At 39.9% G+C, this 27,348-nt stretch overlaps 2 protein-coding genes across 6 annotated transcripts in view; one reads left to right on the top strand and one right to left on the bottom strand.

The window, feature by feature from the left end:
* LOC307036909 (uncharacterized protein) overlaps positions 1 to 9,627 on the bottom strand; it is a 194,448-nt gene extending 184,821 nt beyond the window's left edge. For 2 of the 5 annotated variants that reach the window (XM_079677542.1, XM_079677543.1), the window contains exon 1: positions 3,643 to 9,627. In XM_079677542.1, coding sequence (XP_079533668.1) covers positions 6,884 to 7,975 — 1,092 coding nt within the window. In that variant the 5' untranslated portion in view covers positions 7,976 to 9,627 and the 3' untranslated portion in view covers positions 3,643 to 6,883. Of the gene's footprint in view, positions 1 to 7 lie in introns of all 5 variants that reach the window. The other 3 variants (XM_079677540.1, XM_079677541.1, XM_079677539.1) reach the window with 2 other exon arrangements.
* Positions 9,628 to 11,325: 1,698 nt separating this feature from the next.
* On the top strand, positions 11,326 to 16,288 carry LOC307036889 (uncharacterized protein). Its single transcript, XM_079677513.1, has 3 exons — positions 11,326 to 14,731; positions 14,855 to 15,120; positions 15,285 to 16,288. Exons 1-2 carry the CDS (start codon positions 12,682 to 12,684, stop codon positions 15,094 to 15,096), a joined length of 2,292 nt encoding a protein of 763 aa, XP_079533639.1. The 5' UTR covers positions 11,326 to 12,681; the 3' UTR covers positions 15,097 to 15,120; positions 15,285 to 16,288.
* Positions 16,289 to 27,348: the final 11,060 nt, after the last annotated feature.

Raw genomic sequence — 27,348 nt, 5'->3', positions numbered from 1 at the left:
TCTGAACCTAACGGAAGTTGCAGACGATAGTGGCTGTGACGTCACAAGATGTACCCAGTTGCGATTGTAAACATGGCGGAGACTTTGGAAAGTGATACTAGTGTGAGAGAAATGATTGATTTGGACAGCTTTTCGGACAGGATAGATGAGGAAAGTGATCAATTTGGTGCACTTTGAGGGCAACATTAAGAGATTTAAGGATACAGCTCTCAACACTCATATGAAACATATATTTCAATAATCAAAAAACATTGGAAGGATTTCTTAACCTATTTTATACAACTAATATTACATAGATGGAAATATTTGTTTACATAGATGGAAATATTTGTTTACATAGATGACCAAACCCACTGAGATAACTTAGGCTACAGTTTACCTCCCTGAGCTGACGTTATCTCTCTCAGTCCCACAGGAGAGCACTCTCCCTCTCCTTATTGTTGAAACAGCTAATCTCCGTTAGCTCCGAGCTAGCACCAGATGCTAATGACAACCCTGTAACTCTCTGTCTCTCTTTCTCTCTCTCTCGAATCGACCAGTGGCCTTTATTTATCATGATCAATCAAATAATCTACGAAACAATGACACCAGCCAGGCTCACCTTCATCTTTTGGGAACAGAAACATCGCCACTTCGGCAGACTTGACATTACTACAGCCAGCGGCAATGCATCGTTTCCCCTGTGTTTTTCATCCCTCTTTCTTCACTGTCGCCTCCATTGTCAGGTTTTCTCGATTGGCAATCACTTCCAGTCGACTCCAAAACACTTTCCAGGAAAATACTAGCTCAAAAACGTTGAGAAATTCGACTTTGAAAAAGAGAAAAAATGAAAGGTGGTGAATGTAAACAGTGCGGCGGTGTCCATCTCGTGACGTCACGCAGTAGATCGCAAGCCACGCCCACGAAGGCGAAGGTCGACTGCAGATTTCCCCGGCAAATTCAAAACTCGTCAAATTCGTTGCTATTCCAACATCTTTTGATATGGGTTCTGTAAACTGTGTTCGTTATTCTCCCGTCCAGGAGAGAAGCTTTAAAAGGAGACTAAATGGAGTCTCTGTGAAAGTTAAATCGGGTACTTTAATTAAAAAAGGCGCGGGTTGGTCACAAGCATGATATTGTTCAGTCAGACAAACAGCTGTGATCCGCTCCTCGTTAGGGAAGAGAAGAGCCGATCTCTCCTCCGGTGCTGTTATATATCCTCTGCTGGCTCCTCCCCGCCAGCCGGCTCGTCTCGTCTCCAATGTCCGTTATTGCATTTAAACAGAGGATTGGTTCTTTTCACATTCAATATATGCTTAACACGCCTTTTCTCCTCATATTCTCTTTCATCACTTTTCATTTAACACATTCTAAACGCTGTAAACGCTGTGTATCAATACTCTAAAAAATACTTCTCGGCTCGTTTGGTTTCCGGTCATTCCGGATGTTGTCACATGCTACTCTCGTCTGTAAACAATAATGTATTCAAATAAACTGTACCTTCATTTAATATTCAGCATGGTAGTATCTCGACATCTATAGTTGTAGTGTTAAATCAGTAGGCTTCGGTTTGCACCACTCCATATCATTTCGCTACTAAATTCACCTCTTTAGGAAATCGTATATTAGCCACATGCTAAATGCTAACCGTAGATGAAGGATTTTCAGAATAAAAGCTTAACTGCTTGTGCACAAGAATTTCTAGTTTTTCAGTATAAAAGAGCATTAAAACTGACGGCATGTTTAAACTACATTTCCCCATTAAAACATTGATTTTAATTTCTAACAGTCCCTCCTTACACACCTAAAAGGTGTGTATAATACTGAAATCAATGAGTTCTTCATCTGAACTTTGCATATTACATATCTCATATTAACAAACATACAATCAAATGGAATGGTTTTACAGCCGGCTTTACAAAAATACAAAATAAATTCTTGTCTGTGTTCAAACATAAAAGTTTTCCCTTGTGCATAACTTCTAGTGTTTACATTCAATATCATTCTTCAAAATAGCAGCAATGGCTTGGTATCAGAACATTTCTTCGTCCCTCCTTTCACAGAAACCGTTCTCATACCACGCTCAGTGTTAAGGCACTTGTTTTTACAAAGTGAAAAGAAACAAACAATTTTAGAATAGCAATGATTTTTACAACATGAGATCCACCATATTAGAATATTATAAAGTAATAAAGAATAAAATAAAATATCTTGGATTGGCAAAGTAAATTGAAAAATAAAAATAAACTATCTTGGAATAGTGTAAAGTAAATTGAAATGGATTCACTCCATTTTAGCATTTTATTTTGCTCACTTCTTCACATGATTTCATAATTTAAAGAATCACATCAGCTGGACATTCATTGATCAATCTCATCTCCGAACATCCATATCATTTAAACTAACTCATCATTGTCATCAACATCTGTATATGGGGTGGGTCGTCTTGTTCTGCTAGCATTTGTAACTGTCTCCTCATGAGAAATGTACCCTCCCTCCTTTCATACCATTAGGTATAAGGTACATAAGGTATGAAAGTAATATGTTCTCTAGAAGGGGCCTTCGTGATCAATCGGTACGTTCTACAGTCATTTCAGGGAGAAGATTTTGGTCAGTTACAACAGTTGTAGAATTTCATCACTTAAAAGTTCCTACTCAGTACCTTTGGGTGGTCTGTTCTAATGCAGTGATAAAGTGCCTGAAATGGTGGGAAAACCGGTGGAATATCAATAACGCATTATACTAATTTATCTTCAATTATGGTCTACTTAAATAACTATGCTAACCCCTTTAACAGCGTGTGGAACCTTGGGTGCCCGAGCATGTGATAATTACTTTCTACTTTAACAAGGATTTTAAAAACAGAAGTCATTTCATAAATGGTTTGTAGTTCAATTCAGGAATTTACACTTATGGCAGATATGTTTCTCCTTTAAATAACATCTCTAAATGTCAGGTCATCCCTGATTAAATGGTGTCTTTTAAAACTCATATTCTGGTGCCGTGCGCTCCCTGTGAAGCTGCAAGTAAGATTTAAAACATCTGCAGGGTGGGTCGAGCGACCCCTTCTCCCTGACTGATATTTGTTGTAAAAAATGCACCATCACAATGAGTGATCCAAGGCCCCCCATGTATTACTCCCAATTATATTAGTTTTTTTTAAATTAAAATGTGCAATCTCTCTTTGCCCAGTGTCTTTTTTAAACTCTACATCTTGGACGAAAAACAAATGTTATTTCCACCTTAATCTTCCCTCCTGAGGTAATAACCATGCTACAATGGAGAAATCAATACTCTAGATTGGAATACTATCTTTGGCTTGGTACTAGCTCTACCTTTAACATTTTCCATACAAATAAAGATTTGTCTGCTTTTATAGAGTGGTTACTAAAACCATCCCTTTAAACTGTAGGTCTATACTGTAACAAATTAAATCTTACCCAAATTCACACATGAATAAAAAAAACTCTTAAAGAATAATTTGTTCATATGATGAAAAGATTGAATAATATGTTCTACCCTCAGTGTGTTTTTAGGGTTATTTAATAGTTTCCTCTTTCTTTCTTTATAAATTCACCAATTGATTAATTCATGGCTGATAAATCTTTTTCTTTACGTATTTCTCGTTGGTGAATAAGTGTGTTTATGTGTAAACTCACTCACTCCCGTTTTCCTTCTCTCCCCCTCTGGTTGTCAAGCCACGACCCCCTCACGTTCTGCCGGACCATGCCAACTCCTCCGTCCTTTCCTCTTCTCCGTCCACCTTCTCCTCAGTCCATCCGCTCTTGGATCCTTCCGCTGTAACTCTCTTCAGTGTCCCATCTGCTTTGCTTTTCATCTCCTCCTTTACAGTCTCTACTGGTTGCATGGAGGGCGTATTCTGCTCTCATGTCCCACACTCTGCTCTTGTGTCCAAATCTTGTGGCTCAGCTTGGAACTTCATGTCCTGTGGGGGACCGATGAGAGTGTGCCTTTTTATGTCACCTGTAGTTCTGGATTCCTCAGGTGGAGATGGTTCTGGATAAAGTCTTGTCATTGTTGGTTCAGCTCTGCTTCTCTGTCTGTTCGATGGAGGAAGAGGAGTCTTCCGTGGTGAGGTCTTTTGTCTGCTTGGAAGTTGGGGTCGTAGCGTTCTGACAGGCGGAGAGATAGAGAGAGAGAGATCTCGGGACGCATTATCTATAGTTAATTCTAACACACTGAGGTAAAATAATTCCAATCTTTCCCACTCCATTTTCCTAACCATACTATCTTTCTTTGATGTTAAATGTCATCTAAGCCCAGTTTATGTTTTCTAATAATTGTACCATATCCCTAAACATTGTTTTCACCCACTGTAACATGTTTACTCCAATTAACTCTTTCAGGAAACCACTTTCTTCCATACATTTAAATACCTAGATGTTTCAAGCACCACATATTTCACACACTATAAAGGAACGTCTCCATATTTTCTCCATCACTTTAAATCTCACTGTTATTTAGAATATAAGTAACTTTGGTGACTGGACATATCTGCAATGTCGCCACTATCTGCTGGGAAATTTTGTTCATAGAGTTTGTACATACAAAGCTGTACTTGTGGGTTAGTAGCCTGTTTCAACTGTAATCATTTTCAATAATTCTACTCAGGTCACCGGTCGGTTGTTCATAAACTTAACAGGGGGTGTTTCTGGTACAGACTAAAACTTGGATCCAGTGTATTTAGAGATTCCCCTAATCTGTAAATCCCCATCACTTACATATCCCGATCACTTAAACCCATCTCATCATTTGATACAAGAACTGCAAATAGGGGGGGTGAATCATCTTGATTATAACCGCCTCTTGTTTGGGACCGAGTATTTCTAACTCCTCCTCTTTTTGCTCAGCTGATCTTTTGGCTCTGGGGATAAGTGAAAGTCTGTGAAACACAGCTGGAGTCTTGTTAGTGATGTGGGCATTCTCTATGAGTGAACTAATGGTTCCATGTCTTACTTGATATTGTACTCCCCATCCAACCAACAAGGTGCCAAGTGTAATGAGCACAATCAACAATGCTATTCTGACTCTTATCCCTAGGGGACCCCACAATTGGTTTGGCTTTGTTCTCGTCATCATCTCTATATTATCCCTGGTTGTGTCTGTTACAGAATTTAAATAATGAGTCAAAGCTCTGCCAAATCAGTCCTAACTCCCAATAATGTTCTGGAAGTTGCCAGTGAAGGGTGACAATGTGTGAGGTGGTGTAAATTTGCTCCTTTTTCTTTACCTTTAAACCGGAGCGCGTGTGAAGTTTGTTACAACTTTTCACGCTTCCGTCCACCGGGGATGAGCCCACTGTCTTTTGTGAACTTTCACCCTCACCCAATCACCTGGCCGAACAGGAGTCTCTTCTGGTGTCTCGTCTGGTATCTCTGTAGTTTTCCTAGCCTGTGTAGACAAAACTTGCATAATATTACTCAGAGTTCTGACATATTCATCCACTTCTATTTGTCTAATATCTAAAACTGGACCACTCCCTCCTTGGAGAAGGCCCAAGCTTCGGCATACCTCCTGTTGTTATGAGACCTATTGTTGACTACATTTTATTATTTATTAACTACAACGTCACCGAATCAACATATCTGTATAATCATGACACTCCCTCCTTTGAGCATAAAATGCTCAATTAATATTGCAATGATTACCGTATTATGAACAGGACATGTAAAACCCATAACGTTGCATTAAATAAATATAAATTCTCCGTGTACCCACAAGGCGTACAAAAATATCATATGATGTATGGCTTTCTGATGGCATAAATGCATATTCACAAAACATTCTCCATTAGCACTTCTAATAGTTTACTTGTTTCAATAATGGCTTTTGTCATGGTATTATGCATCATCGTTGCTGCGAAAAACAATACCCCTGGTGTTGCTAATGCGTCTCAATAATTCTAGGATTAGAGGATTGGTTGACACTGCTGAACTAACATATGATAAAATAATCTTTCTCCAAACTGGAGGGAAAATATGAACTATTCTCACAGAGAGTGACCTGCATGAAGGGCTGGTGCCCCTCACTCAAATGAGATATTGCCTTACGCACTACACTATAAATCAGTAAAGATACTCAAGAATAAATAAATAAAGACTGATTCTTGAAACCGTTGTAAAAACCCTACAACTTCTTCATCCAGGCTCTTAATCAGTGTTATGTTATTTAATCTGCGGCTCATGCCTTAAAACAGATACTTCAGACCGATTATAAAATTGTGTTTATGAGAAAAATGTAATCTGACTCCATAAATCACATAATTGTTTGATTAAAAACTGCACTTCTGGCTAAGAATAAATGAAGTTCCCCTTTAAACACAGCCCCGGTCTTCTGACGGGGTCTATCTATGTACTGGCTGGAAAATGTTGGGCCAGTCTCTGTCGCTCCGTCACAGTTCTCCCACTAACAGTCACTCTCTAGTTCAGCTGGGTTCTTGTTGACTTCTTCACTGGTTTGAGACAAGCGACCCTATCGGACACCTCCCTTTGTAGCCAGACTTCACCACAGCAGAATCGAGTTTCTGTTTTCAGGTCTGGACAGCTTCATGTCAGGTGTATCGCCGCCCCTTGCATATTTTGGGTGGAAGCCCGTCTTCTTGACCTCACTAGTTGTGTGGACACAATAGTTTTATGTGAGGGGGAACAACATCACTCGTAATGTATTTTCCTTCTCATAATTACAAAGATAGTCTGCTAAATGTTCTACTCTGCTACTTCTAATTGGTGGATGCTCTGTGTAAATGCAATATTCTACTCACTATCTTTTAAATAACATTCAACCTCTCCCTCCTGTGGTGACATATGTGGCTCTATGTAGCTGGTTTTCTAAATACTCTAGTGCTGAAGATGCATCACCTGATGGTCTGGTCCTCTAAGCTTCCTCATTGTTGTGGATGATACCACGCTGTCAGTGGCATTTGGTTCATGTTTGGAAATCCTGTACGTCTTTGACATCTCTGGGACCCCCTGCCTCCGTCGTCATCATGGAAACTGCATGGTGGGCCGTTGTTTGGTGCATGTGGTGGGTATTTCATTTGTTGTTGTGGACAATCTCTAGCCCAATGGCCCAGCTGATTGCATATGTAGCATCCCTCGAACCGGAGAACTTTTCCTCTGCCTCTGCCTCCTCGGAAACCTCCTGGTTGTTGGTTCTCCATCTGATTCTCTGGCACTATCTGAGATTCAACTGTTTGAGATGTCTGCACTGCATTCTCTGGTTCTTCCTGAGCTTGAATTGTTGGAGGAATCTGCCCTGCCTTCTCTGATGTAGCTGCCATTTGCCTTGCCGCTTTCTTGTTTTTATTAGCTTCGGTATCTTTCTCAGCCATTTGTATCTTCAAGAGTCTTAGTTGTAATGTTTTAATTTCTTCGTCTTTTTCCCTCTGGGTTGCTTGGTATTTCATATCGTGGTAAATGAGATGTTGTCTCCATTCTTCAATGGGTATAGCATCTAATGCCACCACATCTCCCAGGCTTGCCTGTACTGATTGGGGAAGGGCGTTAATGACCGCGTTCTTCCACAGCATTACGACAGACGGTGAAACGTCATGTCGTTCTCCAGTGCAGTCCTCCCACACTCCTTCACATCTCTTCAGGAAGGCATACATGTCTTCCCCCGGTTCTTTTCTCAGGTAGTTGAGGGCATGTAAACTCCGTGTTGTTGGGTAGATTTGACGAATGGCAGCCCAATACCTCGACCTGACTTTGTTGAAGAAAATGTAATCTGGAGAGTTGGTGCATTTGGCCTTGGAATCCACTGCTCTTGCCTCTAGTCTTCCTTCTGTCCGTCCAAGCAGTGCCCTCATGTCTCCCAAGCACAGGTGGTCTTGGACTGTGTATTTCTCCAGATCATTCACCCACTTCTGACCTCCTTGTGTAAGTGGAGGTAGTATTGCCGCTAATGCTTCCATGTCTCTGTGAGTCCATGATTGGTATTTCAATCCTCCTTCTCCAGCCGCTATCAGCGGTAGCATGATAGAGTGTTGAGCAGTTCCTGAGTCTTCTAGCTTCACTTACGGTTGTGGTGTCTGGAGAACCTTCGCCTTCTCTTCTCTTGAGTTGTGCTTCCATACTTTTGCTGAGGTCTTCCATCTTTCTGTTGAGCTCCTCTTCCATTCTTATGCCTAGTTCTTCCAATCTTCTGTTGAGCTCACCAGATAGGAGTCTTACCTCATACTCCAAGTCTTTGACACGTGTAGCTGTGGGGAGACCGTCCAACTCCAATACTCCTCCTAAAACACCTAGAGTTGGAGCTTGTATTGGGGGTTGAAAGAAACTGTATTCTTCTGTCATGTAGGGAGGAGGCGCATTTGTCAGGCTTGGAAGGAGCTTTGAAGGTTGGATTACTGGAGCTTCTTCTGTCTTTTCTTTCTTATCTTCCTTTGCTGTGAGCTCTGCTCCTTGAGCCACATACATGCTGTTCGTTGATTCTTGGCTGACATATTTTAGATGGAGTACCAGACTTGTAACTCTAGATTTTCTTTTTTCAGCTCTGTTCATAGCAATGTTTTCAGGTCCATACCAAGAGGGTTGTCCGGCTTTGATCCATGCTTTTTCCTGTTGTAGGTATTCAGCATTCTCTTGTTCAACTACAGCTTTTCTAAGGGCTGATCATATGCTGGAAACAGTCCTCTCGTTTGCCACTGTTCCAACAGTTTCTCCATGTGGTTCCATGTCTTTTGTCTAAGATTTGGAACTGTTATAGCATCTGATCTGATTTGTATCCTTCACTTGATATCTGCTGTTGAGCCTGGCTCTGCGTCTAGTCTCAACTTAGTTTGTTTAAGTGGCATGTTCTCTTCCTATTCGAATGAAATTATGAAGTTATCAAAGATTGAAGCACTAATCCTCCGACTAGCACCTTTGTTCCTGATAAATAATATCCTATGTCATCCGATCTTAACTTTAAATCAGGGTTGTTGTTTTTTTTGTTTTTTTTTAGAAAGTTCAATATTGTTAAAGTAAATGAAAATATAAAATTTGTGCAAATTTTAAATTGTTAAAAATAAAAATTGTACAGTGTACAGTATGGTTTTGACTTTCAAATATGAAAATAGAAATGTGTGGTAAAAATCTAAATCCACTCTGTACAGTGCATACCGAAGTGTATGAAATTATGCAAATGTCTCAACTTCTGTTAGCTTCAATAAAGTGGTGTTTGAATATTCTACAGTCTAGGTTATGTTATTATGTAAAGTTTCTCATCTTATAATTAGAAACCACTTTGCAATTCTATTCTGGCGATCAAGCTTATGTTTATTTATAACACTTAAAATTATACTTCACATGGTATGGTGTTTCTTCTATTTGTGTAATAATTCTGTACTACCACCAGAGTGCGCTATTTTAATTTCCTAGCTTAATCCACTAGGGAATAGCTGTTGCAAAACTGAGTTATTTTTAACAAGGAGAAACTTGTTTTCCTTAAAAGTATCTTTAAAATAGGAAGAACATTACACTATGGTTAAACAACACAGCACGTAACCGCGAAAACACATTTGCAACCAGGAATATTTCAAAAACCGCCAAAACACATTTGCAAGCAGAATTAGATCAATAATCCGCCAATACACGTTTGCCAGCAGCAATACTTCAAAACTTTGAAAATACAACAATCCTTCCCTTTAATATCCAAAAATTGATTCAGCCTTCTAGTTCCAACTGTGACCAGAAGTATTATTCGTTCTTCACAAGATGGAGGTCAGAAAAATGCCTCATTGGAGTGAAACCAGCTGCATAAGAAAAAAGAAAGGAGTGCTTTGAATTGGCATTTCACGAAATGGCGATTGCCCTGTCTTTGTTTTTCCACATGTGGGGTGTAAACAAGATGGCACCGATTATTTCGCACTCTGACCTGTAGACAAAGAGATTTGTCCATGCGGCTCTCAAGTGGGAGTTTAAACAATGGCGAGGTGATCTTTAAACGAACCGTAACAAAGTAAACCACTGGTGTGGTATTATAAACCCTGAAATCCAAGCCAAAACAACACTTAGTTTAAAATAACAACATTTCTATCTAGTTTACTATGAACAAAATGGGCTTTATCTTATTGATATCATCACTTAAAGTTAGGAACCCTTACGCACTAGCTATAAACCTGTTCACGTAATATTTGACTTTATAGTCGACTATGGGCTTTATCTTATTGATATCATCACTTAAAGTTAGGAACACTTACGCACTAGCTATAAACCTGTTCACGTAATATTTGACTTTATAGTCGACTATGGTTAACTGTTGCTATTTGGACACGCCAAACCGGGACCAATATGGAGACCTATCAGCAACTAATAATAGACCGTCGTCTTATTACTGCACTGCTGTTGTAATTCCGATTATCGTAACCCACCTGCAATATCTTGTTTAAAACAGAACAGTTTTAACCACTGATAAAGGCTTAGACCTTAACCAAGCCTTTTCTTGAAAAGGACTTTCTTTAAAGCACTGACTTCGGTTACTTAACCCTGAGTTAATTCACTAAGCCCTGCTGGTTTTCACTTACTCGGCCCTTAACCGATTCGCTATGTCTCCAGATCTTAACAAAAATCAAATGGGCTATATACCCTTACGTCATAGGCTAACTAACTACGAGCGTAACAAGAGACACCTACGTGAAAACAGCAAGGCACCTATCCGTAGTACAATGTCCACACACATTTATATTTAAAATGTAACACCCACACATGGTTAATAGCATGCAGGGTTAATGGAACAAAAGAAAGTGTGAACTCACCCTGCTTGTGACAAAACATCGCCTCGTGGTTTTAGAGTGATTATTTTATCAATTTGGGTTGTTTTAACATTAAAATGCACAGCTATTTTCAGGATCCGCCGGCTGCCGTCAAGCACACAAATCTAACATTGCCTAGTTTAACTAGTGAAGAATCTTTGTCATAACAGGCATCTTCGTACCGATTGATTTGAGCTCTTGTGTGTCGAATGGCTGCAAGCGTCTCCAGGAAACAGCCGGTTGGTTTTCTCTCCTCGGTCAGCGGGATCATGTCGGGGAACTCACCAGATTGTAAACTGTGTTCGTTATTCTCCCGTCCAGGAGAGAAGCTTTAAAAGGAGACTAAATGGAGTCTCTGTGAAAGTTCAATTGGGTACTTTAATTAAAAAAGGCGCGGGTTGGTCACAAGCATGATATTGCAATATTATTTGTAAATGTTGAATATGTAAATATGATATCCTCTGTTGTTTGTATGTTGTTTTTATGTTTCATGTGGAACTAAATGATGCAGGTCTCCCTTGTAAATGAGATCGATGATCTCAAGGGACTAATCTGTCTAAATAAAGGTTTGAAATGAAATGAAATGAATATTGTTCAGTCAGACAAACAGCTGTGATCCGCTCCTCGTTAGGGAAGAGAAGAGCCGATCTCTCCTCCGGTGCTGTTATATATCCTCTGCTGGCTCCTCCCCGCCAGCCGGCTCATCTCGTCTCCAATTAGTCCATGGGCCAGAGGCCAAAATTGGACTTTTTGGTACCACTCAGAGTGGCAAAGTCTAGTAACATTTTTTGAAAAGGTACATGTCCATAGATGATATTTTGGTATGATAACCCATCCTAAGTGGTAGCTTTTTGACAGTTATCAGCTCATAAAGTTATCAACCCCCTGCAAAAAATAGGCCTCTAAACGCCGGGGGCATATTTTGTTTTGTGCTCATTTTCAGAACTTTACTCATATGTTATGAGGGCATGTTTGGTAGCATTTTAAAGTGTACAATCCTAGCTTTCATTTAGACCTAGTTTTGGGCCTATCTAAAAAATATAAAGGTCACATGGTCAAAGGTCAAACTGTCTCAACAACATTTTTTCCACTATTTTCGCCTAAACTGTAGTCTTTTTTATAGCACTGTGAAATGTAGGAACAGCACTGACACAAATAACAAAAACTGAAATACTCACAGGACTGTAACAATTCAGGAAATGTTTAATCTTCCCATAATATCCTGCTATGAGGGAGGATATGGGTCTTTAAGTGGAACATGGGCCCAGGCGAGAATTGACAATAACTGCTAATTATTTGGTATTTGTCACAGAGTTTTTATTTAGATTTCTATATATCTTTGCCCTAATCATCATCATCATCATCATCATCATCATCATCATCATCATCATCATCATCATCATCATCATCGTTGTTGTCCAGAGTTAAGACAACTTCTTCATCCTCCTCAACCCTCTGATTTGTGCATGTTTGCAGTTTGCACATTTTCGTGCAGTCAAGATTGTTGGTGAGGCAGGAGAAATCTGGTAGTCTACAGGTCTTCACACACTTGCAGGCCATGAGAGATTTTATTTAGTTTTCTTTACATCTTTGGAGATGCTGGTCTAAGAGACCTTTGCATAGAAGCAGGGGTGATAGCTGACGGCTCAGTCTCAGGAGTTATTGATGGGCACAAATATAATCGTGCAGTAAGGCTCCACAAACTGCTCTATGAGGCTTTCTTGAGACTAGCATGGGAAGGTTTTCAACCTTGGTTAGAAGAGAATCACCAGGATGATATTATTCACCTGGAAACAACTCTGCAAACTGCCAACAACCTGTGTGAAGAATTAACACAGACAAGATTTGAGGAAACTCTCAAGCAGGATTCATGTCAGCGTATTCTGACACAATTTAATGAGTACCTCAGCTTCCTCAGAAAAGACAATGGTCCCCTGTCTGCCTTCTGGATGTCCTATGTGGACATGGTTGAGATTCTGCTTTGTCTAATTCGAGCATCACGAGAGGGAAATTGGATGATGCATCTTACAGCAATAAGAGCCATCATTCCATGGTGCTTTGCATATGATAGGATCAACTATGCCAGATATCTGACATACTACTATGCACAAATGTCTCGCCTGGAGACTGATAATCCTGCTGTTCATGCACACATTGCAAAGGGTGGTTTGTCTGTCCAGCTCAGTGGGAACAATCCCTTTGGAAAGATTCCAGTTGACCAGACAATTGAGGAGACCATAAACAAGGACACCCAGACTGCTGGAGGAACCAAGGGTTTCAGCCTAAAAGCAGGAGCAGTCACCAGATACTATCTCACTTCAGAAAACAGAAGTCAGTACCTAAGGCAACTCAGGAACATGACAGGCACCAAAACTACAGGCAGTTTCAGTCATCACGATCTACAGAAGACCAGAATAGAGAAGGACAGGGCTGATGTGAATGCCTTTGTAGAGCTTATGAAAAATAGCTGGGTAAACCCTCTCAGTCCAGATCAGTCTGACATCATCAGTCTTTCCACAGGAATCGCTGTGTCACCAGACATAGCCAGTGATCTGCTGCAAGCTCACCAGACTGGAGAGGAAGCATATCAGAAGTTCAGAAGTGAGCGTTTGGAAAAAGAATCACCAGAAACCAAATTCCACGACAGAATGAAAAAACAGAATCTGAAGACATTCTCAAGCCTCACAAAAAGAGACAGAGGAAATCAAAAACAAAACAAGGAGTTGATATTGAAAGCAGACAGAAATCTCTTTGGGCATATGATAATTGTTTCACAAAGTAGAAGTCTTCACATTAAAGATGTCCTGGCTCATCCACTTGGTCCACTGCCTTGGTCACTTTCAAATCCAGACGGTTCGCTGCGAAAGACCAATAAGGCCGCTCTTGCTAGAGAGTTAGAGAAATCAGCATCAGCAGTTGAAGATATTGGAAATCTCTCTGCATGCATCATTGATGGAATGAGCCTTGTTCAGAAACTGAAAGGTGATGGCAAGACTTTTGGAGAGATTGCTGGTTCTGTGCTGAACTTTGCTTTGCATGAAGGAGGAAAGAGTACACGAATAGATGTGGTGTTTGATGTGTACAGGAAAACATCCATCAAGAATGCTGAGAGAGACAATCGAGGTGCAACAAGTAGCACTCAATGGAAGAACATTGCCCCGGGACACAATGTTGTGCAGTGGAGAAAACTCTTAAGCAATCCAGAGAGCAAAACTGCCTTGATCAAGTTCATTGTGGACCAGTGGAAGCTGCCAGAAAACCAGGTGAAGCTTCAAGAAAAGCAGCTTTTTGTAACATGTGGAGAGACATGCTATTGTCTTAAGAACAAAGATGTGAAAGTTGTGATGGAGTTAAAGTGTTCCCATGAGGAGGCAGACACCCGCATGCTCCTACATGCTGCTCATGCCAGCCAGAATGGCTATAAAACTACAGTGATTGTGAGTGAGGACACAGATGTCATGGTCCTTTGCTTAGGGAACTGTAAGAAGATAAACTGCACCATGTACCTGAAATGTGGGAGTCAGAATAGAACAAGATACATCAACATTAGCACCCTTGCTGAACTCCATGGAGATGATCTCTGTGATGCTCTTGTAGGTCTCCATGCCTTTACAGGTTGTGATAGTGTGAGTGCTTTTGCAGGAAGAGGGAAACTCTGTGCTTTCAAACTTGTTAAAGGAAACAGGACATATCAAGAGGGCTTCAAATCCCTGGGAACATCATGGGATGTATCAGAGCACTTACACAGAGCCATGGAATCCTTTGTGTGTCAGATGTATGCACCATCATCCGACATATGTGATGTGAACGACCTTCGGTACCTGATGTTCTGCACCAAAAGGGGTGAAATGGAGTCAAGCCTTCTTCCGCCTTGCAGGGACTGCTTACAGCTGCATACACAGCGCGCAAATTACCAGGCAGCAGTATGGAGGCAATGTCTGGAAGGACAATCAGGCATACCAGAGCCAAAAGGTTATGGATGGAAAACAGACGTCAAAGGTATGCTTTTAGTAAATTCACTGCAACAGTATAGGTAATTTCTGTACATTTCAGTTCTTTAGTGAAGTAGATGAGACATGGAAAGTGTGTGACTTGGATCTTACACTTCTTCTTTTACTGTAGGTATGCTGGTGTTGGACTGGATGCGAGGGCTCCCAGCTCCAAAGGCTGTCTTGGAGCTCATGGCCTGCAAGTGTGTAAAGACCTGTAGGCTTCCAGGCTGCTCCTGCCTCGCCAACAACTTCAAGTGCACAGAAATGTGCAAACTTCAAAAATGCACAAATCAGAGGGTGGAGGAGGATGAAGAAGTTGCCTTCACTGTGGACTATGATGATGATGATGATGATGATGGATGTGATGATTAGGGCAACCCCCACATGAGACCCCAGGTAAGATACAAAAAATAGTAAAAGGTAGCGATAAATTAAAGATTTAAATAAAATAAGATAAAATAAAATAGAATAAAGATAAAGATCGATCTATATAGGATACAGAAAAAAGTTATTGTGCAAATGTTCCTGTAGTTTTTATTCCTGTGCCCCATGTGCTCCAGGTGCTGGTGCATCAGACGCTGAAGGAGCTGCTGATCCTAAGAGCGGAGCTGCAGAAGGAGGCCACCTCCCACTCCCTGTCCTCCTCCTCCGAACACTGCCCCTCCGCCCACACACACCACAGGAACTCCCCTGCACTTGGCCGTCTGATACACACACAGTATAGTTCATGTTTCAGTGTTTACACTCTGAGGGATTCTTCTTACATTTCTATTAACATTATAACAAAAACCCATATGTTTGTAAAGTTTTTTGAAAAGTATTTAAAGAGAATTTAAAACCTGACGCCCCACCATGCCCCACCACCCCCACCCCACCTTAACGCTCTTAACGCTGACTTCAGATGTTCAATGTTTTCAAAAATGCACAAATCAGAGGGTGGAGGAGGATGAAGAAGTTGTGTCTTCACTGTGGACTATGATGATGATGGATGTGATGATTAGGGCAAATCTAAATAAAAACTCTGTGACAAATACCAAATAATTAGCAGTTATTGTCAATTCTCGCCTGGGCCCATGTTCCACTTAAAGACCCATATCCTCCCTCATAGCAGGATATTATGGGAAGATTATACATTTCCTGAATTGTTACAGTCCTGTGAGTATTTCAGTTTTTGTTATTTGTGTCAGTGCTGTTCCTACATTTCACAGTGCTATAAAAAAGACTACAGTTTAGGCGAAAATAGTGGAAAAAATGTTGTTGAGACAGTTTGACCTTTGACCATGTGACCTTTATATTTTTTAGATAGGCCCAAAACTAGGTCTAAATGAAAGCTAGGATTGTACACTTTAAAATGCTACCAAACATGCCCTCATAACATATGAGTAAAGTTCTGAAAATGAGCACAAAACAAAATATGCCCCCGGCGTTTAGAGGCCTATTTTTTGCAGGGGGTTGATAACTTTATGAGCTGATAACTGTCAAAAAGCTACCACTTAGGATGGGTTATCATACCAAAATATCATCTATGGACATGTACCTTTTCAAAAAATGTTACTAGACTTTGCCACTCTGAGTGGTACCAAAATCTGGTCTGGCCCATGGACTAAATGTCCGTTATTGCATTTAAACAGAGGATTGGTTCTTTTCACATTCAATATATGCTTAACACGCCTTTTCTCCTCATATTCTCTTTCATCACTTTTTATTTAACACATTCTAAACGCTGTAATCAATACTCTAAAAAATACTTCTCGGCTCGTTTGGTTTCCGGTCATTCCGGATGTTGTCACATGCTACTCTCGTCTGTAAACAATAATGTATTCAAATAAACTGTACCTTCATTTAACATTCAGCATGGTAGTATCTCGACATCTATAGTTGTAGTGTTAAATCAGTAGGCTTCGGTTTGCACCACTCCATATCATTTCGCTACTAAATTCACCTCTTTAGGAAATCGTATATTAGCCACATGCTAAATGCTAACCGTAGATGAAGGATTTTCAGAATAAAAGCTTAACTGCTTGTGCACAAGAATTTCTGGTTTTTCAGTATAAAAGAGCATTAAAACTGACGGCATGTTTAAACTACATTTCCCCATTAAAACATTGATTTTAATTTCTAACAGTTCCAATGGACAATTTTGGTCATTACTATACGTATTAGCATAACAGATCATGCACAGGTGCACACTTCACAGGGTCTTTAAAAGCAGCGACAAAAAGAAAAGTCTTCAACCTGGATTTAAAAGTAGTAAGAGTTGCAGCGGACCTGCAGGTTCCTGGGAGTTTGTTCCAGATATTTGGAGCATAATAACTGAACGCTGCTTTACCATTTTTAGTTCTGACTCTGGGGACAGAAAGCTGACCAGTCCCTGAAGACCTGAGAGATCTGGATGGTTCATAATTTAGCAGGAGGTCAGAAATGCATTTTGGTCCTAAACCATTCAGTGCTTTATAAACAGCAGCAGTATTTTGAAATCTATTCTTTGACACACAGGAAGCCAGTGTAAAGACTTCAGAACTGGAGCGATGTGATCCACTTTCTTAGTGTTGGTAAGGACTCGAGCAGCAGTGTTCTGAATCAGCTGCAGCTTTCTAATAGATTTTTTAGTGAGACCTGTGAAGACACCATTGCAGTAGTCCAGTCTACTGAAGATAAAAGCATTGACACGTTTTTCCAAATCCTGCTGTGACATTAGTCTTTTAATCCTAGATATGTTCTTTAGGTGATAGTAAGCTGATTTAGTAACTGTTTTAATGTGACTGTTGAAACCAATAACTAATTTAACCCGCTGACAAGAGAGCCCACCTCCGAAGATCGTGACTGGCTGAGGGACCGACTCGGGGGCAGGTTTTCAGGAATTTCTTGGCTTTCTTGAATTGTTTTTAATTTACATTTACTCGCCTTTGCAATGTTGTGGTTGTTAGAGTGTTAGGTTTCCTGTCAGCTCGTCTGTTGGGAAGATATAAAATATTAGTTTCATGGAAGTCACACCGTCACATATACTGTAAGAGCATTAAGACATACAGTACATAGGCTAAAACAAAACATCTAAAGATATAACTTTGCACTTTGATAAGTCTCGTGAACATTTTCACTATTTTGACATTTTTATAGATGAAAATTGAACTAAAGAAATAAATGGTAGATTAATCCATACTGAAAATAGGTGTCAGCTGCTACACTAATTATAATAGTTATATTTCTTAATGAATTAAGATAAGATATTACTGTATTGATCCCAATTTGGGAAATGTTTGTGTTGCAGCAGCATAACAAGAAAAACAAAATATAAGTTATTATATATACAAAAGTATGTGAGGGATGGAATATTAAATCGAATATAAATGTAAAATGTACATGTGATTTTACGTCCAAGAGAAGCTATGGAGCAGAGAGTTCTCTGCTAGCCAGAGGTGATTTGTTATTAGTTCAATATGTCAAACTGATTTCCCTGACTACAATCTTTAGTTACATGGTGAAACGTGATGCTGCTTGTACTAATAAGACTTATCATATAAGCCACACATGTTTTAATAGGATGTATTCATTATCTTTACTTATGTTGCGGTCTTTTCAGCAGCGCCATCTCTAAAACGGCAATACAGTCACTACCCATCATTTACATTTCACCGTGACATGGACAAAAATGTAACATCAGCTTACCTCATGGCACGAATCCAGACTCTCCTTTGGAAAACATTGGCCGGGAAACGATAGAACAAGCACGTTTCATGCGAAGACCTGTGGCTGCAACCCGGAGCAAGCAACAAACCATTGCGTGGCTAACTAGTAGCGCTAGCTTTAGCTAACGTTAGCTAACGAAACGAACTGCTGAGTAAAATTGGAAAACACTGGTAATTAATTATTCTATACACAAGTTATTGAGCCGTTTCCGCTCTACATCCTGAACTCCTCCCTTCGATGCAATGCACTTCCGTTTTGGCGGACTGGGTTTGTTTTGCTAGCTAGCTCCGTTGTGCCGACAAAGCACTGATATCGCAGAGACAAAGAGGATATAACAATTACAACATGAAGAAAAGTGGTTCGGGAACTACGTGTGCGGTAGTTGGTTGCAATCACTCGAGAAAGCACCTGAACGAGTGGTTAGATAGAGAGTGCTACGACCACAAACCAGCACCCAGCACCCAGCCATGTTGTTCATTAAATACAGATAAACACAACAAATACTGCATGCATTGTATTTTTTAATATTATATATGAATATTTTCATAGTGATGTAATTGTGTGGGCTGCTTTTATATTTTAATTTGTAATACCTGTTAGGATTAAACATGTGATCTTTCTTGTTGAAGCCATTTCTTTAGTTTCCTCTCAACAATTAATTAATTCAGTGTTATTTATGTACAGTATGAGCTTAATATGAATGATGAACTGTGTTAAAAGAAATTGTAGCACTCTAAGGAACATATGAAATGCAATAATGCAATAACAGTGCAATAATGAAATTAAATTACATCAAACTTTATTTTCACTCAAACAGTACAGGCACATATGATATATTGCACAGCATAAAGAGATCATGTAAATTGTGCATTATGTAAACAACAGACAACTGTTGGCTCCTGTGGGCATGACCTAAATAAGGCAGTTTATTTTGGTTTTATGCTGGGCCACGTCGTCATGTTATCCTCCCAGTTTTGCACTGAATTCGGGTGGGGGAGAGTAACGCCATCTCCAGTCAAAGAAGTAGAATCGTGTTCCCAAGCTAGCATCACTGTTAGCATCGAAATCGCTGTGTTTACACCAGTGCCCGTCTGACTGTTTACATCGGTTTACACCGACAGACGCTGTGCAAAAGACTTCCGGCGGAAATGAAGTGCATTTGTGTAGTGTCATGGCGCTACCCGTGTTTTGGCGCGTAAACTTGTCTATAATTTGTAAAACTACCGTGTTAAAAACGACAATTTCAAAAATACAGATTCTAATGGTCAGATATAGATATACAGATACTAAAGATAGGCAGGTACTTGCTTTCAAGCAGAACACAGGGGAAAACAAACTTAGCGGGAGTGTTTACGTGTTCTGCGTAATGACGTACAACGGCCTCGACAATTTCTGTAGTCATATTCAGCCACTCGGTAACAACCATCGTTTTTCAGACACGTAAACTCTTCAAAAATCCCCAGTGGGGTCACTGCTGTTGTATTTAATGTCATAGAACAAAACGTGATTTATCTCTTAAATTTGTGTCAACCACAGACCTTATTTCGAGCTATTTTCCAAAACCCTATGGAAAAAATGCATTGCTTTTTGAGGAAGGAACCGGAAGTGCTAAAAATGCTAACTTACTTCCGGGTTTTACGACGCGTCACTGCGGTTCTCTATAGGGAGCCAATTTAAATGCTAATGTCGTCTTTATTCTACATCCATTACAAATTTGTGCAATCAACTACTTCATTATGATAAGTTGTCTACAGCCACTTTAAATGCAATCAAATGTATATTTCTAAGTGCTTACAACTTAAAAAATATTTACGTACAAATTACTGTATATTGAATATATTTCTGTACCCAGTGTTGAACAGGCCCCAAACCTTTGAGAGATGAAAATGGACAAATCTGCTTTAATCAACTGCCAAGTAGTCAAGTCTGCATTTGTGTTTGTTCATTTGTAAAATCTGGAATTCGGTTTCTTTTTAATGGCCTAGGCGGATTTTGGCTTTTTTCTCTTGCCAAGATACTTTTAGACACACTTTGAGGTATGCAAAACCTTAAAACTAGAACACTGATGGCTGGCTTACGCTGCAAACTTCATCACCTTTTAACAAGAGAGTAAGTAGATGTATTGCGTTCATGACGTAGTGCTTTATTTACGCATTTTGCGCAGTCCGGAGCTGACAGGTCCATGGAGCCTGCCTGCTGGCACTAATCTCAGGACACCTCCACTCTCACGGTACGTCCACCAGTGGCGGTTCTAGAAAATGTTATATGGCGTGGCAAAGGGGGGGCAAGAGGTCATGCCAGTGTGGCATGGGAGGGCGAACAGTACGTGGTATTTTCTACTGTGTATGTAAAACTATATATATATTGTTTAAAAAAAATTGGTTGTCTTAGTATTAGACAGACATATTTGCATATCCTCACTAAGCATTATTACATAATTTTAATATTAAAAAATTAAAATGGCCAATTATCCCAACATTTTGCTGCTAATATAATCATATGCTTGTGTAAGAAATTAAAAATCAATGTTTTGATGGTATAATGTAGTTTAAACATACTGTCAAGTTAAATGCTCTTTTATACTGAAAAACCAGAAATTCTTGTGAACAAGCAGTTAAGCTTTTATTCTGAAAATCCTTCATCTCCGGTTAGCATTTAGCATGTGGCTAATATACGATTTCCTAAAGAGGTGAATTGAGTAGCGAAATGACGTGGTGTGGTGAAAACCGAAACCTACTGATTTAACACTACAACTATAGATGTCGAGATACTACCATGCTGAATATTAAATGAAAGTACAGTTTATTTGAATACACTATTGTATACAGACGAGAGTAGCATGTGACAACATCCGGAATGACCGGAAACCAAACCAGCCGTGAAGCATTTTCTGTATGTTTTAGAGTATTGATTACAGCGTTTAGAATGTGTTACAGGAAAAGTGATGAAAGAGAATATGAGGAGAAAAGGCGTGTTAAGCATATGTTGAAGGTGAAAAGTACCAATCCTCTGTTTAAATGCAACAACGGACATTAGAGGCGAGGCGAGCCAGCTGGCGGGGAGGAGCCAGCAGAGGATATATAACGGCACCGAACGGGGGATTCGCCCTTCTCTTCTTGCTCAGGAGAGCCAGATCACAGCTGTTTTCTGCCGGAACAATATTCTGTCTGTAACACTACCGCGCCTTTTTTAATTAAAGTATCCCATTTTAATCTTTTCAGAGACTCCATTTAGTCTCATTTTAAAGCTTCTCTCCTGGACGCGAGAATAAAGAACATATTTAACAATTGGGGACCCGGACGTGATCTCGGTTCACCGGGAGAGCAGTTGCAGTTTTCAAAGGAGCTTGAACAATGCTGGCAGACATACACTCGGGCCCATACAGAAAGGTAAAGAAGTACCTGTTTATTCAAAATCTTCAATAGATTACATAGTGAACAATAGGAGTGTGTGTCTGTCTGGTAAGTTGGACTCGTGAGAAAGACTGCCTAAATTTAAGTTAAAACAAGCCTAAATTGATAAACATTGGTATCCTACCACACGTGGCGTTGCTTGGTCACAGGCAGGTTGAGTTCAATTTATTTTGTTCTATTTAACCCTGCATGCTATTCGTTTGTCTGTTATTACATGTCGGCTAGAGGCCAATCACTTCTATAGGTGTCTTTTGTTGCGTTTTAAGTTAACGTGAATGGTTTTAGGCCATTAAGCAGTCGGGACTGCTTGAGGCAAAGACACAGCCAAAGTTGGAAGCTGAGGTTATTGGAGTGAGTGTTTTGTGTTAACAACAGTGTGAGGCTGTTTTAAAAAAGTAATTTTTCAAGGAAAAGGCCTGAGGAGTTTGAAGCTTTCAGTGGTTACTTTATTTCTGTTTTCAAAAAGACATTGCGTTGTGGATTACGGCAGGAAGTGCGACATTCGTGCGTTAGATAGACGATATTCTTCTGATTGTGTTTGGATAGCGTCCCATTTTGTCCCATAAATAGCGTGTTTAAACAGAAGAGATGACCATACTGGCTCTTAAAGTCAAAACATTTACGTACATGGGTAGAGGGCTATGACGTAAGGGTATAAGGCCCATTTATCATTGTAAACTAAATAGAAATGTTATTTTAAACTACAGTGTTGTGTGTTGAATTTACTAGACAAAATATCACCCCACCATTATTTCAACTCCAGGTGTTTTCTCAAATCCCTTTGTTCTTCAGGTCAAAGGTTGGAAAACCAGTTGCCATCTTGTCTTGACCTCATGTTCACAGTGAACCACACGGCAGTCACCATTTCATGAAATGCTAATTGAAGTACTCAGTTTGCTTTAACACACTGAGGCTAGGCATTCCATCTTCTAAAGAACATCATACTTCTTGTTAGAGTTAGAACTATTGGAAGTACTTCTGCTGGTAAATGTGTATTGGCGGTTTTGTGAATATTCTGGTTTGCAAATGTGTTTTGGCGGTTATGTGCTATGTTGTTTAACCATAGTGTAATGTTCTTCCTATTTTAAAGATATTTTAAGGAAAATAAGTTTCTCCTTGTTAAAAACAAGTCAGTTTTGCAACAGCTATTCCCTAGTGGATTAAGCTAGAAATTAAAATAGCGCACTCTGGTGGTAGTACAGAATTATTACACAAATAGAAGAAACACCATAACATTGTGAAGTATAATTTTAAGTGTTATAAATAAACACATGCTTGATCGCCAAGATAGAATTGCAAGTGGTTTCTAATTATAAGAGAAGAAACTTTACGTAATACTTTTTCAAACACCAATTTATTGAAGCTAACACAAGTAGTGACATTAGCATAATTTCATACATTTCACTGTACACAGGAGATTTGGATTTGAACCATATTCATATTTCAAAGTCAAAACCATACACGGTACAACTTTATTTTAACATTTCATATTTTAAATTTGCATAATTTGTATATAATAATTAACTTTATTAATATTTTACGTATAAAACAATTTAAAAATTTTTTTCTATAACTTCAATTTTTTTTATAAAACCTTGAGCAACTTAAAAAAAAAAAAAAAAGATTCAAAGTTCGGACGAACAGCAACGAAGGTGCTAGTCAGAAGATTAGTGCTTCATCTTTGATAAGTTAATAAATAATTAGAGAACATGTCACCAAAACAAACTAAGTTGAGACTTGACGCAGGGCCAGGCTCAACAGCAGATATCAAGGGAAAGATAAAAATCAGATCAGATGCTATAACAGTTCCAAATCTTAGACAAAAGACATGGAACCACATGGAGAAATTGTTGGAACAATGGCAAACGAGAGGACTGTATCCAGCTGAGGATCAACCAGCACCAACGAAAGCCCATAGAAAAGCAGTAATTGACCATGAAAATTGAGAATACCTGCGAGAACAACAAGCATGGATCAAAGCCGGACAACCCCCTTGGTATGGACCTGCTAAAAGCGCTATAAACAGAGCTGAAAAAATCAAATCTAGAGTTACAAGTCTGGTACTCCATCTAAAATATGTCAGCCAAGAATCAACAAACAGCATGTATGTGGCTCAAGGAGCAGAGCTCACAGCAAAGGAAGATAAGAAAGAAAAGACAGAAGAAGCTCCAGTAATCCAACCTTCAAAGCTCCTTCCAAGCCTGAAAGATGCGCCTCCTCCCTACATGACAGAAGAATACAGTTTATTTCAACCCCCAATACAAGCTCCAACTCTAGGTGTTTTAGGAGGAGTATTGGAGTTGGACGGTCTCCCCACAGCTACACGTGTCAAAGACTTGGAGTATGAGGTAAAACTCCTATCTGGTGAGCTCAACAGAAGATTGGAAGAACTAGGAATAAGAATGGAAGAGGAGCTCAACAGAAAGATGGAAGACCTCAGCAAAAGTATGGAAGCACAACTCAAGAGAAGAGAAGGCGAAGGTTCTCCAGACACCACAACCGTAACTGAAGCTGGAAGACTCAAGAACTGCTCAACACTCATGCTACCGCTGATAGCGGCTGGAGAAGGAGGATTGAAATACCAATCATGGACTTACAGAGACATGGAAGCATTAGCGGCAAAACTACCTCCACTTACACAAGGAGGTCAGAAGTGGGTGAATGATCTGGAGAAATACACAGTCCAAGACCACCTGTGCTTGGGAGACATGAGGGCACTGCTTGGACGGATAGAAGGAAGACTAGAGGCAAGAGCAGTGGATTCCAAGGCCAAATGCACCAACTCTCCAGATTACATTTTCTTCAACAAAGTCAGGTCGAGGTATTGGGCTGCCATTCGTCAAATCTACCCAACAACACGGAGTTTACAGGCCCTCAACAGCCTGAGAAAATAACCGGGGGAAGACATGTATGCCTTCCTGAAGAGATGTGAAGGAGTGTGGGAGGACTGCAGTGGAGAACGACATGACTTTTCACCGTCTGTCGTAATGCTGTGGAAGAACGCGGTCATTAACGCCCTTCCCCAATCAGTGCAGGCAAGCCTGGGAGATGTGGTGGCATTAGACGCTATACCCATTGAAGAATGGAGACAACATCTCATTTACCACGATATGAAATACCAAGCAACCCAGAGGGAAAAAGACGAAGAAATTAAAACATTACAACTAAGACTTTTGAAGATACAAATGGCTGAGAAAGATACCGAAGCTAATAAAAACAAGAAAGCGGCAAGGCAAATGGGAGCTGCATCAGAGAAGGCAGGGCAGATTCCTCCAACAATTCAAGCTAAGGAAGAACCAGAGAATGCAGGGCAGACATCTCAAACAGTTGAATCTCAGATAGTGCCAGAGAATCAGATGGAGAACCAACAACCAGGAGGTTTCCGAGGAGGCAGAGGCAGAGGAAAAGTTCTTCGGTTCGAGGGATGCTACATATGCAATCAGCTGGGCCATTGGGCTAGAGATTGTCCACAACAACAAATGAAATACCCATCACATGCACCAAACAACGGCCCACCATGCAGTTTCCATGATGACGACGGAGGCAGGGGGTCCCAGAGATGTCAAAGACGTACAGGATTTCCAAACATGAACCAAATACCACAGACAGCCTGGTATCAACCACAACAATGAGGAAGCTTAGAGGACCAGACCATCAGGTGATGCATCTTCAGCACTAGAGTATTTTGAAATCCAGCTACATGGAGCCACATATGTCACCACAGGAGGGAGAGGTTGAATGTTATTTAAAAGATAGTGAGTAGAATATTGCATTTACACAGAGCATCCACAGATTAGAAGTAGCAGAGTAGAACATTTAGCAGACTATTTTTGTAATTATGAGAAGGAAAATACATTACGAGTGATGTTGTTCCTCCACACAGAAAACTATTGTGTCCACACAACTAGTGAGGTCAAGAAGACGGGCTTCCATCCAAAATATGCAAGGGGCGGCGATACACCTGACGTGAAGCTGTCCAGACCTGAAAACAGAAACTCGATTCTGCTGTGGTGAAGTCTGGCTACAAAGGGAGGTGTTCCAATAGGGTCACTTGTCTCAAACCAGTGAAGAAGTCAACAAGAACCCAGCTGAACTAGAGAGTGACTGTTAGCGGGACAACTGTGACGGAGCGACAGAGACTGGCCCAACATTTTCCAGCCAGTACATAGATAGACCCCGTCAGAAGACCGGGGCTGTGTTTAAAGGGGAATTTCATTTATTCTTAGCCAGAAGTGCAGTTTTTAATCAAACAATTATGTGATTTATGGAGTCAGATTACATTTTTCTCATAAACACAATTTTATAATCGGTCTGAAGTATCTGTTTTAAGGCATGAGCCGCAGATTAAATAACATAACACTGATTAAGAGCTTGGAGGAAGAAGTTGTAGGGTTTTTACAACAGTTTCAAGAATCAGTCTTTATTTATTTATTCTTGAGTAACTTTACTGATTTATAGTGTAGTGCGTAAGGCAATATCTCATTTGAGTGAGGGGCACCAGCCCTTCATGCAGGTCACTCTCTGTGAGAATAGTTCATATTTTCCCTCCAGTTTGGAGAAAGATTATTTTATCATATGTTAGTTCAGTAGTGTCAACCAATCCTCTAATCCTAGAATTATTGAGACGCATTAGCAACACCAGGGGTATTGATTTTCGTAGCAACGATGATGCATAATACCATGACAAAAGCCATTATTGAAACAAGTAAACTATTAGAAGTGCTAATGGAAAATGTTTTGTGAATATGCATTTATGCCATCAGAAAGCCATACATCATATGATATTTTTGTACGCCTTGTGGGTACACGGAGAATTTATATTTATTTAATGCAACGTTATGGGTTTTACATGTCCTGTTCATAATACGGTAATCATTGCAATATTAATTGAGCATTTTATGCTCAAAGGAGGGAGTGTCATGATTATACAGATATGTTGATTTCAGTGACATTGTAGTTAATAAATAATAAAATGTAGTCAACAATAGGTCTCATAACAACAAGAGGTATGCCGAAGCTTGGGCCTTCTCCAAGGAGGGAGTGGTCCAGTTTTAGATATTAGACAAATAGAAGTGGATGAATATGTCAGAACTCTGAGTAATATTATGCAAGTTTTGTCTACACAGCAGGCTAGGAAAACTACAGAGATACCAGACGAGACACCAGAAGAGACTCCTGTTCGGCCAGGTGATTGGGTGAGGGTGAAAGTTCACAAAAGACAGTGGGCTGATCCCCGGTGGACGGAAGCGTGAAAAGTTGTAACAAACTTCACACGCGCTCCGGTTTAAAGGTAAAGAAAAGGGGCGAATTGACACCACCTCACACATTGTCACCCTTCACTGGCAACTTCCAGAACATTATTGGGAGTAAGGACTGATTTGGCAGAGCTGGAACAAAACAATAAATAGAAAATAAGATAAAGATAGAAACAGCTCAAAAGACTGTCTATAGATTTTTATGTACATTAATGTGAAAATCTATTTTTTGTTTTACATCTGAAAAAGAGTCCAATTTTTTGTATATG

This window comes from Notothenia rossii (assembly GCF_949606895.1).
Source record: "Notothenia rossii genome assembly, chromosome: 4".
Classification (NCBI taxonomy): domain Eukaryota; kingdom Metazoa; phylum Chordata; class Actinopteri; order Perciformes; family Nototheniidae; genus Notothenia; species Notothenia rossii.
This window is presented reverse-complemented; position numbering and strand designations above follow the sequence as displayed.

Excerpts from the sequence above, each read along its gene's own strand:
- LOC307036889 (XM_079677513.1), top strand. The coding sequence starts at position 12,682 with ATGTCCTATGTGGACATGGTTGAGATTCTGCTTTGTCTAATTCGAGCA. Across the intron at positions 14,732-14,854 it reads ATGGAAAACAGACGTCAAAG|GTATGCTGGTGTTGGACTGG; the intron begins GTATGCTTTTAG and ends CTTTTACTGTAG.